Source organism: Schistocerca nitens, chromosome 2 (assembly GCF_023898315.1).
Source record: "Schistocerca nitens isolate TAMUIC-IGC-003100 chromosome 2, iqSchNite1.1, whole genome shotgun sequence".
NCBI lineage: Eukaryota > Metazoa > Arthropoda > Insecta > Orthoptera > Acrididae > Schistocerca > Schistocerca nitens.
Window position 1 is genome coordinate 763,237,792 of NC_064615.1, and position 16,154 is coordinate 763,253,945.

At 41.4% G+C, this 16,154-nt stretch overlaps 1 protein-coding gene across 1 annotated transcript in view; it reads left to right on the plus strand.

The window, feature by feature from the left end:
• Positions 1-5,568: 5,568 nt before the first annotated feature.
• Positions 5,569-16,154, plus strand: part of LOC126234609 (uncharacterized) — a 74,134-nt gene continuing 63,548 nt past the window's right edge. Inside the window, exon 1 of the mRNA XM_049943333.1 lies at positions 5,569-5,660. Within this exon, the coding sequence (XP_049799290.1) occupies positions 5,597-5,660 (64 nt within the window). The 5' untranslated portion in view covers positions 5,569-5,596. The remainder of the gene's footprint in view (positions 5,661-16,154) is intronic.

Below are 16,154 nucleotides of genomic sequence, written 5' to 3' on the forward strand. Positions count from 1 at the left end.
CAATGTGACCCTTGATCTTGCTTCTTGTTACACAATTCGCCAAATCTTGGCACCGAACGTGAAGCAGCTACCCTCATTTCCTTCTCCACAGAAATTCTTGACCTGTATTTGGTTTTAATGACAGCCACCTCCGAAAACTTACTCTCACAAAGGCAAGAGACTTTGAAAGAAATTAATACCTTCAGTGGTTTCGTGTTCAAGCTTGGAAACTCTTTCCTTACTGAATACCAAATGTTGGCAATGTTTCTTATCAAAATTTCCCCTGTAGTGAATAATCTGTTGAAACTTCTATCAAGAAGGGATTTTGAACCCACTGAGATATAACACAGTTCTGGGGGCATATTTTTCAAAATGAACATGAAATTCAGTTAAATGTCCTTCAACTGTAGAAAAAATATCTGAAGTCGTTTATAAAATGCTGCAACGGTGGGAAGTAGTCAATTTCTCCTCTGTAGTTAATTTTTCTCTTCCGAAGAAGCAGTTTCACTCTGAAAGCCGAATGTTCTCCAATATTCTGAATGAAATGAGCTTCACTTTCTTGCAGAAACTTATTCAGTGAGTTCAAATTTTTAATGTTTGATAGAAAGTCAGTATCTAGAAAGCATTTGGCGATGATATGATTTTTTTGTTGCAGGTAAGTTGAAAAATGCGCAACAATACATGTTTCCTGGAAAGCAAACTAGTGTTGCTACAAAATAAGAGAGATGTATGTTTAGCTCTCACATAGTGAAATGTTCGTCTAAAAAATGTAACTGTCAGGTGACGAGTTTTGATGAAGTTCACCACATTTGTGACAGTTTGCAGTACCTGATTCAGATCAGCACTCGAATGTTGCGCAGCAAGTACTTCTCTACGTACAAAGCAATGGATCGCCGTAATATCAGGAGCTTTGTCTCAGGTAAGTGCTTGTAGATCTCCGTTACACCCCGAGATGGATCGTGCACAGTCAGTATACACACCAACACAGTGAGCCCAGTTAATCTGATATTCTATCACGAAATTTGCCTCTATTTCGAAGAGATGCCTGTCGTACGTACATTTATTTAAAGAAGATCTTCCACCATTTCGTAACTTTTTTCATGAGTAAATCGCAGATTGCAAATTAAATGAACATCTCTATTGCTATCAAAGGGTTCATCAAATTGCATACCAAAATACCTCCCTCTAACTTTTTCTATAATTTCTTCACGAAGATCACATTATAAATCATGAGTTCGACAACTAACTGATAGTGTCGGAGAAAGGAATGAGCAAAGGCTTTTCGCTATGGACTATCCAAGCATAATGGACACCACGTCAAAGCACATGGAAGAATTAGTTCTTCTGCGATAGTATAAATTTTCTTTCATTTTGCTACTTGATAAGCTGCATTGTAGGGCGATAGAAGTGCTTTATTCTCAGTTTTAGCCTGTTTAGAAAATGATGGTTTTTGCCCTTTCATATGATTCAGTTTTCTAAAAAAATGTACTGTTTTTCGACCAAGATATTCTTACGAATACTTTGTAAATGATGTTTAAATTTTCTAGGTAGCGTACATTCAACAGAAAGTGTTATCGGACACAATACACACTGTGAATGCTCTTCAGTGTTCACAACTACGCACCTGAAACGAAAATCTAATTATTTATATATTTTCTACACTTGCTTTTGATATCTTCATTACCATTCCTCGTTGTCCTCAGCAAGTTCTAGCTTCTTACCTAAACTTTTTCATAGTTTACCGCCTTCATCCACTTCATAAGAAAGTCACAAAAATAAAAAAAATAAAAAACTGGCAGAATATAATAGTTACCGCTGGTGCTAGGTGTAACGGGCGATGTTTTGGATTCGAAATTATGACTGCTTACGCAGGCTGGCCACCATTTCAAGTGTATGTCCTTCGAGGTCACGCAGGTTGATATTGGAAATGAAATTTCCCACAACTCTTCTTAGCCACTAATTACGAAACAAATGCTCGACACCCCACGTAGTCATTTATGGCGCACTAAGACCCCCGCGGAACACAAGTTGGTAACACTGCATTAGACTATACAGACTCTTAACAATAAAGGCATGGGCAACCTATAAATATGTCTCTCTAGCTAAAAAATAGCTCGTTTTAAATATTTTCGTGGTCACGTGAATCAATTGCTGATAATGAGGCTGATTGTGATTTGACTAAGCACATCATAACTGATCACATAGAATGTTTGAAAAAACTTTTTCAGAAGAATTTTCTATCAGGTCTAAACAATAATCGGAAAGCTTTCGCCATAGAAATGAGGCACTGAGACTTCGTTCGCTACAATATCGCAAAGAATACATGCTGCTTTTCTGGGACTTTAGGCACAATATCGACCAGTTTTTCACTTCTACATCCTCATGGATACTCTGCAAATCACATTTAAGTGCCTGGTAGAGGGTTCATCGAACCACCTTCACAATTCTCTATTAGTCCAATCTCGTATAGCGTGCGGAAAGAATGAACACCTATATCTTTCCGTGCGATCTCTGATTTCCCTTATTTTATCGTGGTGATCGTTTCTCCCTACGTAGGTCAGTGTCAATAAAATATTTTCGCATTCGGACGAGAAAGTTGGTGATGGGAATTTCGTGAGAAGATTCAGTCGCAACGAAAAACGCCTTTCTTTTAATGATTTCCAGCCCAGATCCTGCTTCATTTCTGTGACACTGTCTCCCATATTTCGCGATAATACGCAACGTGCTGCCTTTCCTTAAACTTTTTCGATGTACTCCATCAGTCCTTTCTCGTAAGGATCCGACACCGCGCAGCAGTATTCCAAAAGGGGACGAACAAGCGTAGTGTAGGCAGTCTCCTTAGTAGGTCTGTTACATTTCCTAAGTGTCCTGCCAATAAAATGCAGCCTTTGGCTAGCCTTCCCCACAACATTTTCTGTGTGTTCTTTCCAATTTAAGTTGTTCGTAATTGAAATACCTAGGTATTTAGTTGAATTTACGGCTTTTAGATTAGACTGATTTATCGTGTAACCGAAGTTCAACGAGTTCCTTTTAGCACTCATGTGGATGACCTCACACTTTTCGTTATTTAGGGTCAACTTCCACTTTTCGCACCAATCAGGTATTTTTTCTAAATCGTCTTGCAGTTTGTTTTGATCTTCTGATGACTTTATTAGTCGATAAACGACAGTATCATCTGCAAACAACCGAAGATGGCTGCTCAGATTGTCTCCAAAATCGTTTATATACATAAAGAACAGCAAAGGGCCTATAACACTACCTTGGGGAACGCCTGAAATCACTTCTGTTTTACTCGATGACTTTCCGTCAATTACTGTGACCTCTCTGACAGGAAATCGCAAATCCAGTCACATAACTGAGACGATATTCCATAAGCACGCAATTTCACTACGAGCCGCTTTTGTGGTACAGTGTCAAAAGCCTTCCGGAAATCCAGGAATACAGAATCGATCTGAAATCCCTTCTCAATAGCACTCAGCACTTCATGTGAATAAAGAGCTAGTTGTGTTTCACAGGAACGATGTTTCCTAAACCCATGTTGACTGTGTGCCAATGGACCGTTTCCTTCGAGGTAATTCATAATGTTCGAACACAATATTTGTTCTAAAATCCTGCTGCATATCGACGTTAACGATATGGGCCTGTAATTCAGTGGATTACTCCTACTACCTTTGTTGAATATTGGTGTTACCTGTGCAACTTTCCAGTCTTTGGGTACGGATCTTTCGTCGAGCGAACGGTTGTATATGATTGTTAAGTATGGAGTTAATGTATCAGCATACTCGGAAAGGAACCTAACTGGTATACAGTCTGGACCAGAAGACTTGCTTTTATTAAGTGATTTGAGTTGCTACACTACTCCGAGGATATTTACTTCTACGTTACTCATGTTGATAGCTGTTCTTGATTCGAATTCTGAAATATTTACTTCGCCTTCTTCTGTGAAGGATTTTCGGAAGGCTGTGTTTAGTAACTCTGCTTTGGCAGCACTGTCTTCGATAGTATCTCCATTGTTATCGCGCAGAGAAGGCATTGATTGTTTCTTGCCGCTAACATACTTCACTTACGACCAGAATCTCTTTGGATTTTCTGCTAGGTTTCGAGACAAAGTTTCGTTGTGTAAACTGTTATAAGCGTCTCGCATTGAACTCCGTGCTAAATTTCGAGCTTCTGTAAAGGATCGCCAATCTTGGGGATTTTGCGTCTGTTTAAATTTGGCATGTTTGTTTCGTTGTTTCTGCAACAGTGTTCTAACCCGTTTTGTGTACCAAGGAGGATCGGCTCCGTCGTTTGTTAATTTATTTGGTATAAATCTCTCGATTGCTGCCGATACTATTTCTTTGGATTTAAGACACATCTGGTCTACACTTATATTATTAATTTGGAATAGGTATATTTTTCGCTTATTTTCCGAGTATTTGGGGATTACAGTATTCAATCTCGCTACGACAACCCTGTCTTCACTAATCCCTATATCGGTTTTGATGCACGTTATTTAGCAGGTCAAGTGTGTTTTCACAACCGTAACTTGGTGTTAAAGCAAAATTTTCGTTACCGTCTGATTTAACGATGACTCATCTTCTGCCACTGTCTAGCATTTATTTGCGTAAACCGTCATTTTTAACAATCGTCTTCATTAAGTCAAAGCATTGGTCAACTAATGATTGAGAGAGCCGTGGGACCAGTAGTGGCGGACATTAAACCACGCTTGGTGCTGTTGTTCTTAATAACCATTCATATCGATTGAATAAACGACAAATGTGTCCTTTCCAATAATTTTTTTTTCATTTATTGTGCGTGCTTAAGTATTTATACGACGACGCTTTCAGCAAAGACGGTTGTTTGGGTTGTGTTCGTACAGAAAAACGTGTCTCAAAACTAATATATCAGGTTTTTGTATACGCTCTTGGTACTTATTACGTTTACAGCTATGTAAACGTGTCTCAAAGAAATGTACGTTTAGAGAAAGGGTTGTCGACAAAAATGTCGGCGAAACGTTGCCAATGTTACTTGGACTAATAAGTGAAACATTGGTTACTGTTAACAGCAAAACTCCTTTTAATCAGAATACTCTATTTTATTGATTATTTAAAAATAGACCTACTTTACATACCAGTGGACAAACAATTTTTACGATAGGTATGTTGTTGCAACACTATTGTTCAAAATGGTTCGTGTAGAAACATCTGAAGATAAGCTTAAAGTAATTATAAAATAGCACTGTTACGCAGCCCGTTCTGTTACGTATTTCTAACAGTGTTTGATCACAGATTACTCGAATTATTCTGATCTTATCATCCTAACTCCTGGTTGGAGGCGGCCTGTCTAATCAAATTAAAATGGAACGCACTGCAAATCCTACCTCGTCTGGTCGCAGAGTACCTTCCACGTGGTGGATACCAGTGTGAAACATGAAAAATGTCGAACGAGGACGTGTTCCGAAGTCAGCACATCTGCACAAGTGCTGGCTGTGTCACGTGTTGGCTGCAGTGGTGGGGGGGGGGGGGGGCTGTCCGCGACAGTTGATAGCGCCAGGAGTGGGTGGAGACGTCAGTACAGGATGAGATCCGCAGGTATATAAGCCGGCAGAGAGACGACGTCAACCACCTCCGCCACCATGTCTGCCCTTCAACTCCTGTTCGTGTTCGCAGTCGCATTCACCGCTGACGCCGCATCACTGGGTGAGTGCAAAGCTATTGTTGTCAGCCGGAGGAGCGATCGACGTTGCTCCAGTAAATACCGCGTTGCTGATTACGCACTAGTTGTTAAGAGCCTGAAGTGTATTTGACTAGCATCTCGGCAACAGCAGGACAATTATTACCAACAGCGCCCGTTCCCTGGGCAAGGGAGGGGGGCTGGGAACCCCGGCTAGAACTTAGGGGGGGGGGGGGGAAGTATAGTTCAGTCAGGTATATTTCTTTCAAGAAAATGGTTTAAAATTCGGTATTACGTGTGTTTTTAACGGTGTCGGATATGGAAGTTTTGTATGGTTACTTTCAAGTCGTGATTCATCTTCCAAAATATTAAAATTACTCCATACCTCCCCGCTTACAAACAGTCGCACGGACGCCCTTACTTGTTACGGCTCGTTTAGCTCGTGGCAAACAATATTTCTGGACCAGAATGAATCCTTCACTCATCAGCGAAGTGTACGCTGAAATGCAACTTCTTGGCAGGTTACTAAGGCGTGCGGGAACGAGTTTCGAACAAAGACTTTTGCCTTTCGTACCTGACGTTCCTACAAAATGTACTATCACATTAGGTCTCAAAACTTGCCAACAGATTTCATTGTGGTCGTACCTCTTCTGCACACATAGCACTCCTAGGCAAATGGAGAGTTTCACAAGATTTGGCACCATTAGAGAATACGTACTGGCATGTTGAAGCTAGTCTTACCCAGTGGCAGGTGTTTCACTAATTTAAAGTAGTAAGAGCGTTTCCAGCCAGAGAAAAGGTCTAAATTTGATTTCTCGTTTGGTAGGACTTTTTAGGTTGTCACCAAATATCTGAGTTTATGTTATTTGAATGTTATTACGTTTCCAATATCAAATTAGTACTAAATGACACTGAAATTATAGGTCGCTGCTCTCACAGTTTCATAGTAGTCACAATTATCAATATCATAAAGATTGTGAAGTATGGATGATCCATCAGTAGTGTTCGGTAGAGGAGGCACATTAACAGGCCGCTCCAAATCTGATGGCGTTGTGAATTTTTTCCTTATCTTTAATTGTTCCAAACTAGTTCCAATTTTGGGCTCAGAATAAAACTAAAAAATGTTCTGGAAGCTTGCAGAGAGACGCATCTGATAGATTTTCCTTTCTCACTATATATCTGTCCCTGTAAAAGTAATCATTGTGCTGTTCCAAACTTTAATCCTCCTCTTAGATTACCTTGCCAATTAGAAATTTGCAAAAAAAAAAAAGTGCTGCTTGATTTGAAAACTTTTCCAGACTGATCACCCACAAGTGTGTTTACTTCCATGAACGTCCAGTACCGAGGTCCAGGATAACAAATTAGAAGTACCGCTTTCTTGCCTGCTCTTACACACAACCGTTCAATGCGTTATGTAAGCTAATTTTCCTGCGTCACAAATTCTTTAGTTGTATTCCAAAACCCATCGTCTCAGCGAAGCACTATGAAACTTCTTTATTTGTTACCTTTAGAATAGTGAGCATCTTATTGTTGCAGCAAAATTGAAACTATAAAATTACTAAAAATGCAGCAACCAGTAGCAAAATCATGTTTTATTTATTCACTTTTGTAAAACGATTTCAACTGATTAACAGCCATCATCGGTGCTTTCAACCAAGCACCGATGATGTTTGTTAATCAGTTGAAATCGATTTGCAAAAGTGAATAAATAAAACATGATTTTGCTACTGGTTGCTGCATTTTTAGTAATTTTTTGGTTTACGGTCGCTGCACGACCTGGGAACCACATGGTGCCCACCATTCATAAAACTGAAACTGTCCTTATCATCTCGTTAAACCCACTTCATTGAAGAGTTGCAGAACCACTAACGTCTTCAGTACATGTAAACAATTTATCAAGCACGACCAGCGGCACCATCATATTGTTCCTTGACGAAGTTGTTGCCTGCAGGAAAGTTTCGCGTTTGGAACATTTGAAACAAATACTGAACGACTGTGATAGAATTTTGGTTTGGTGTAATGAATGTCAGGTCTCCTTAAATGTGCATAAATGCAAATAGTGCCCACAATAGAGAAAAAGTAGCCATTGGATGATTAGCTGTAAACTTTGGAATCACATAGTTTAAAAATTTATGGGTAATACTAAAAAGCGTGTTTTTCAGCGGGTAAATGAGTCAGTATAGATTAAGAAACCAAGAATATAGCGCTCAGACCACTGTTGGTCGTAGGATATTGTCATTCAAAGATTCTGTTCTTCTGGCAACGATCTGTTAATGTGAAAAATGATATCTGCAATGTTCCAGAGCACATGTTAAACTGTAGGTCTCATTCAACCTGTAATTCTCTTACTGTATTACTCCCTCTGCCGCTATGTCATACTTCAAGCGACGTAGACTCATTATCTTTTCTTGAAATTTAGCATTGCCTCTGTTTGTTTCTGCTAAATTTTTCTCGTTTCATCCAGTGCTCTGAAAGTACAATTAAAATTAAACAGTTGAAATGGAGCAACCTCGTCTCTCGCTTTGTATGATAAGTTATACACTTGTCAGACTGATCTGTAGCTTTAGCTTATCGCGTCTGCCCTGATTTTTCAGTAATTGGCAACTGTGTTGGGACCCTCCTTTTCACGATGTACAGTGCTATTCATGCAGGGTGACAGTTATTGAACTATGTGAAATAAAATCGTGTTAACTTCTGAACAGTTTGCGATAGGACGTTCAAACTGCAGGGTTGGCCGCGCGGCGTGATGGGAAGCAGGATGCGCTGTATGGTTTGGTTTTAGCGACGAAGCCAACTTCCATTTGGATGCATTCGTTAATAAGCAAAATTGGCGCATTTGTGGGACTGAGAATCCGCATTTCGCGATTGAGAACTCTTTTCATCCTCAACAGGTGACTGTGTGGTGTGCAGTGTCCAGCTACGGAATAATCAGTGCGAAATTCGTTGATGGCACGGTGAATACTGGTGGGTATGTGAAGGTTTTGGAAGATCATTTCATTATTCAAACTCACCCTGATTTTGACAAGATGTGGTTCACGTAATCTCGGACCCCATCGAAGCAGGGGAGTGTTTCATGATTTGGAGGAGCACTATGGGGACCGCATTCTGGCTCTGGGGAACTCAGAGGCCACTGCCATGGGCCTCGATTGGCCGCCATATTCTCCGGATCTGAACGCATGCGAATGATTTTTGTGGGGCTTTCTTAAAGACAAGGTATACGAAAATAACTCCACGACCATTGTTCAGCTGAAAACAGCCATTCTGGAGGTGATCGACAGTATCGATGTTCTGACACTTCAGGGGGTCATGCGGAATTTCGGTATTCGTCTGCGCCACACCATCACAAATGACAGCAGGCATACCCGACATGTCATAACCTAAATTCGAATATCTGTAGTGACTTTTAAATGTGGAATAAAGTGTGTGCACGCCGTAGTTTATAACTAATTTTCGTTTTTTTCATCTAGTTATATACTCGTAATTGTCACCCTGTAAGTAGATCCAGGTTTGAGAAGACGGCTGCACGAAAACTTTCGAGCCTGCGGACAGGCAATCCAGTGAACAAATTTCCAAAGTCGATTGCTGTGGCGTCTTCGCGGGCAGTTTGTGTCGGCGACTCCATTCATCTGCACTCACTTGTTAACGTTTACCATATCACAGGCGGCGTCCATGTTGTGCACCTGTCTTTTTTTCTTTCTTTTGCTTGTGCCGTTTTTCCCGCGGATACGCAGGATCGGGATGGTTAATCGGATGTAGCAGTGTTAATTGAAGGGGTGGCCAGATGCCCTTCCTGCCGCCATCCCGTACCCCACGGCAAGGAATTAGTGTACCCCAACTGTCTGCGACTAATGTAGTCCATGGAATAGTGCAAAAGTGTTCAGATGTCTGCGAGCCGTGTAACGGTGGCGGGACGTGGGGTCCAACACGGTATTCACCTAGGGGGATGTGGAGAACTGCCTAAAAACCACATTCAGGCTGGCCGGCACACTGGCCCTCGTCGTTAAAGCGCCGGGCGGATCCGATCCGCGGCCGGCGCGCCCACCCGAGTCCAGGAGGCAGCGCGCTAGCGCGCTCGGCTAACCTGGCGGGCCATGTTGTGCACCTGTAATGGCAGTTAAAAACTTGGGGAGATGCTCAGTCCAGTGGTACGTGCGTGTCTTTTGAGAGTTACTTGTTTACTTCAAATGACGATACTTTCTGATATCTTAATAGTTTTAAAGAAATGTAAGTTTACCACTATTTCTAGCAACCTATTTCGCGACCTTTGACGTTTGGGGTATAGTACTCTACCGACTTTGTTTTCTTCATTTTGTTCATCATTGCTCTCATTTTTTGGTCTGGCCGCACTTCACGTGGCACTCCTTTGGTTCACCGTTGAATACTTCACCCAGTTTTTCTTTTATTACAGCCTAGAGGATATTTCCAGAATAATATTTTCACTCTGCGGCGAAGAGTGTACTGTCGTGTAACTTCCTGGCAGGTTAAAACAGTGTGCTGAACTGGAACCACATTAGGTCTAACCAAGCGAAACATAAAACTGTGTCGGGTACGATGTTCTGTGCGGCGTACCATACGTATATTGGTACGACTCTTCAATACCAACATGTAACATGGGCTGTCTATGTGACTTTTGTAGCTGCCGGTCTGTTTTAGAGCGTTGGCTATGTCTGACAAGAAAATGTATGCCTCTTGCAATTCCCAGAATATGGCAATAACTTAAAAATCACCAAGAGAACCGCTATTTTTGTATGGTTACACATTACAAAAGTACCAGGAGCAAAAAAGTAATCCATATCCTAGCGTACCGTCGTCTATTGCTCAAGTACCATACAATGCAGAGCTGTGAATTCCGTCACCGCAGACACATAATGCTACTGGAAAGGTCGTAGAGACGAATTCAATTGATGACAGTGATTTCAATTTTAGTGATGATAGCAGTTTGGCACTACTGCTCTCTACTCAACTAAAGTTGGATGACCTAATTAATGAGTTTCAACTAACCTAATCAAAGACTGAACTTCTTGCTTACCTTCTGAAGCAATGTAACTTAACATACTCGCACAGCGCCTGAGTCTCACCGGTGCATAACCAGTACCCGAGTGAGACTCGGGCGCCGTCTCGAAAGGGTTCACCTTATTACAAAAAGATATCGTTCACAAGAGCGAAACCATCTTCATCGCCATTAACAAAATCAGTTAAAAACACTGTCACCTTACCCTTTTTTTACAGATCTAATGATGTGTCTGCCATTGGAACTGTCGTCAGAACCACAAGGTAAAAAAAAAATCAGAGAATCATCCGGATCTTTATTCCTATTAGGAAAAATCATCCACAAAAACCTCCCGAAGTATATCAGATCCGTCCATTTCCTTCCATTTTCTGAATAGGGCGATCTCTAAAAGCAAGAGAAACTACAGGAAACTAGAAAGTATTTGAAATATCAAAATACACTCTAAGAAAAAAAAATAATAATAAAAGAGACGCACCACGAAGGAATTATCCGAATGAGAGGAAATCGGTAGATGTACAGGCAAGCGAATGATTGCAATTTCAGAAAAACTGGATGATTTATTCAAGCGAAAGACCTTCACAAATTGAGAAAGTTAATAACGCTTTGGTCCATCTATGGCCCTTATGCAAACAGGTACTCGGCTTGTCGTCGATTGACAGAGTCGTTGGATGTCCTCCTAAGGGGTATCGAGCCAACCACTCAGGTTCCTCTCAGAGTATGCTGATAAAATAGCTACATTTTTAGCAATTACATACAACCACTCGCTCACAGAAAGTTCCGTACCTAAAGACTGGAAAATTGCTCAAGTCACTCCAATACCCAAAAAGGGAAGTAGGAGTAATCCGCTGAATTACAGGCCTATATCAGTGACGTCGATTTGCAGGAGGTTTTTGGAACATATACTGCATTCGAACATTATGAAGTACCTAGAGCAAAACAATTTATTGACACGTAGTCAGCACGGATTCAGAAAATATCGTTCTTGTGAAACACAACTAGCTCTCTACACTCATGAAGTGCTATCGACAGGGGATATCAAATTGATTCCGTATTTTTGGATTTCCAGAAGGCTTTCGACACCGTTCCTCACAAGCGTCTTCTAACCAAACTGCGTGTCTACGGAGTATCGCCTCAGTTGTGCGACTGGATTCGTGATTTCCTATCAGAAAGGTCACAGTTCGTAGTAACTGACGGAAAGTCATCGAGTGAAACAGAAGTAATATCCGGTGTTCCCCAAGGAAGTGTTATAGGCCCTCTATTGTTCCTGATCTACATTAACGACATAGGAGACAATCTTAGTAGCCGTCTTCGATTGTTTGCAGATGATGCTGTCATTTACCGTCTTCTAAAGTCATCAGATGATCAGAACGACTTGAAAAATGATTTAGATAAGATATCTGTATGGAGCGAAAAGTGGCAATTGACCCTGAATAAAGAAAAGTATGAATTTCTTCACATGAGTACTAAAAGAAATCAGCTAAATTTTGATTACGTGATGAGTCACACAAATCTGAAGGCTGTAAACTCAAGTCAATACGTAGGGATTACGATTACAAATAACATAAACTGGAACGATCACATAGATAATATTGTGGGTAGAGCAAACCAAAGACTGCGATTCATTGGCAGAACACTTAGAAGGTGCAAAAAGTCTACCAAAGAGACTGCTTACACTACGGTTGTCCGCCCTATTCTGGAGTACTGCTGTGCGATGCGGGATCCTGTTCAGGTCGGACTGACGGATAACATCGAAAAAGTACAAAGAAGGGCAGCTCGTACTGTATTATCGCGAAAGGGGGAGATAGTGTCACAGCCATGATATGTGAGTAGGAGAGGCAATCATTAAGACAAAGGAGTTTTTCTTCTCATGAAATTTCAATCACCAGATTTCTCCTCCGATTGCGAAAACATTCTGTTGCCACCCACCTACATAGAGAGAAATGTTCATCACGGTAAAATAAGAGAAATCAGGGCTCGCACAAAAAAATTTAAGTGCTCGTTTTTCCCGCGTGCCGTTAGAGAGTGGAACGGTAGAGAGACAGCTTGAAGGTGGTTACTTGACCCTCTGCCAGGCACTTTATTGTGGATTGCAGAGTAATCACGTAGATGTAGAAATGCTGTCCAATTCGTACGCTAGATCGTCAAAACACCGAGCTGGTTGACGGGCCCTGCCCATAATGCTCCAAATATTCTCAATTGGAGAGAGATCCGGCGACCTTGTGGTCAAGGTACGATTTGACAAGCACGAAGACAAGTTGAAGAAACTCTCGCCGTGTGTGGGTCGAGCATTTTATCTTGCTGAAATGTAAGCCCAGGAGTGGCACACAGTCTATCACTCCTGGTAGACGGGTAGTATGATGGGTGACAATAATGTTGGTATCCCATCGCTGTCTGGGGCTTCTCTAGACACGTCGTCGTTGGTCATGGCGCCTGGAACCTCAATGAGCAGAGTAAAATTGTCTTCAATGATGAGTCCCCCCCCCCACCTCGAATGAGAGTGTACAATCAAAATAATAAACAAGCAGAATTGTATATGAAGGCCAAGTTAGCTGGCCGCTGTGGTCGAGCGGTTCTAGGTGCTTCAGTCCGGAACCATGCGGCTGCTACGATCGCAGGTTCGAATCCTGCCTCGGGCATGTGTGTGTGTGTGTGTGTGATCTCCTTAGGTCAGTTAGGTTAAGTACTTCTAAGTCTAGGGGACTGTTGACCTCAGATATTAAGTCCCATAGTGCTTAGTGTCTTTAAACCGTTTTGAAGGCAAAGTTGATACATTGTTTATTGGTATAAACACATACAAAGACGGAGTAGTTAAAATACAGTAAAGGAAAAAAATCGCAACACCAAGAAGGAGTTGCATGACGTAAACGAAAATTGGTAAGCGTGTTTCTATGCCTGAAATATGATGTCTATTCAAATTTCGCGCCAGTTGTATAAGAGTGGCAGTCGAAAACCCACTATGAGGATGAAAATCAGGTTTACATTAAATACTAACTGTAATGGTCGTGAGTGTTAGTTACCTTTGAGATTTGTCGTGGTGAGCTGATGTTAGCCAAAAATGCCTTTGAGGCGACAAAGGCGCCGTTATCAACACCTTAAGAGTTGAAAGGGTTCGTGTAATAAGGCTACGAGAAGCTTGAAATTTCTTGTGAGATATTGCAGGAAGTCTCGCCAGGAATGTAGCCAGTGGCAACAGAGGTCACGAGAATGTACAGTTGCAAGAAGACCAGACTCCGAACACACTGCCAAGAGGGAGGAAGACCATTGTCTGTGGTGTACGACTCTGGCGCATCATACTGTATCTGCAGTAGCAATTGGAGCAGCAGTTGGCACCACAGTGACACAATGAACTGCATCGGTTACTTCGAGGACAGCTCTGAACCAGACTTCCAGTAGCGTGCATTCCACTGATCCCAAATCACCACCATTTGGTGTCAGGTGGGAGCTCATTGGAGGCCAAAATGCAAGTCTGTTGCGTTTTCTGATGAAATCTGTTTCTGCCTCTGTGCCAGTGATGGCCGTCTGTTGGTTAAAAGGAACCCAGATGAGGTCCTGCAACCAACCTGTCTGTGTGCTAGACCTACTGTTGCTGCACCTGGAGTTATGGTCTGGGGTGCGTTTTCGTATAACAGCAGGACCACTCTCGTGGTTATCCCAGACACCATGACTGCAAATTTGTACGTCACTCTGGTGATTCTACCTATCGTACTGTCACTCATGAACAGCATTCCAGGAGCTGTTTTCCTACAGGATAACGCTCGCCCACATCCGTTGTTGTAACGCAACATGCTCTACAGAGTATCGACATGTTGCCTGGGCCTGCTCGATCACCAGATCTCTCTCCAGTCGAGCACGTAGAGGACGTCATCAGACGACAATTCCAGCGTCACACATACTGCATTAACCGTCCCTGTGTTGATCGACGAAGTGCAACAGGCCAGGAAAGCCATCCCACAAACTGACATCCGGCACCTGTACAACACAAAGCATGCACGTTTGCATTTCACATTTGCAGCGGCTTTTAACGTGCTTCATTAGCGTGAGACCTTGCAGTGTCAGTCACTTAAAGATATTACCTGAAAAAATATATTTCCGAAAGTTCATTACTCTACATCAATTACTTTTTTGGTGTTGTGATTTTTTTCGCAGTGTATATCACAACAGATGGCATCCATAGACAGCACACCAGTTACCTGGAGCGCTATCCCAGAGGGTGACGAGCGAAACATTAGTCAGCTCGGGATCCGTCCGCAACGTGTTGATCGATAAGTCCTGTAAAATAACAAAATACAGGTTAATGCATGAGGATTCTGCATACTCCTAGCAAATGTACAGATATCTTTTATGTTTTCGGTGATATTAAGAGTCTGAACACATTAAGAGTACCCATGTGCCGGATCAGTAGCTTCTATATCTAAGGTAGTTCAAGCAGAAGTCTCCAAGATGTCATTCGTCCGAATGGGAATAAATTTTCTTTAACACCAGTAGCTCACTCCTTGATAAATTACTTAGATGAAATAAAATGTCTGACATACAGCAGTAATAGTTTCAAAAACGAATTGAAATCATACCTCCTTGACAACTCCTTCCATACCATACATGAATTCTTGAATATGAATAAATAAATATGGAGACATAAGATATGCATTTTGTGCCTTGTAAGGGAATGGGATGGATAATAGAAATATTTAGGTGTAACACTATAATGTTTTTAAAAAAAACCTTGTTTCCTGTGCGCATTCCTTGTGCATTTGACACGTTCCACATCATAACGGTTTTTCCGTGCTATTGATCAATGGAACACATTACTAACTAACTCACTGTGCACACTTTAAGGAGACTTACGAAAATATGACGGTGTCCTTGGAAAAACTAAACTATGGATGTTGCAAATTGGATGTTTGATTTTAACATTTTGGGATATCTTCTGCGGTTTAAAAGTGGCTATACCAAATAGTCCAGCTTCCTCTGCTTGTGGAGTAGCAGTGCAGATGGTCGGCATTAAATCAGGAAAGAATGGCAAGCAGGAAAAGAACACATGCCAGGTGCACACAACATAATCAATAAGCCCCTTGCGTCCAGCTAGAAGATTCTGTTTCCAGCACTCCACATCAAATTCGGCCTTTCTAAACAACACAACAAAGGTTTAGATAGCAATAGTGAGGTTCTGAGACAAATGTTTCACAAATTATCTGAAGCAAAAGTAAAAGGTTGAGTTTTTGTGGGACCTCAGATTCGTGTGATGTTAAAAGAATTTATAGACTCGTTGACTCCTGTTGAATGAAATGATTGGGATGCTTTTAGAATGGCAGGCCAACATGTTTAGGACAACAACAGAAGTGAGAATTACATGTAACTCATAGACAATTTGATACACCTTTTTCACATACTTGGATGAATGTTGGTAACAATGTACTATTTATTTTTTCATGTTAATATCTTTAGGGAAAATGTAGGAGCTGTAAGTGAAGAATATGTTGAAGGATTTCACCAACTAATTTACTTAATGCAA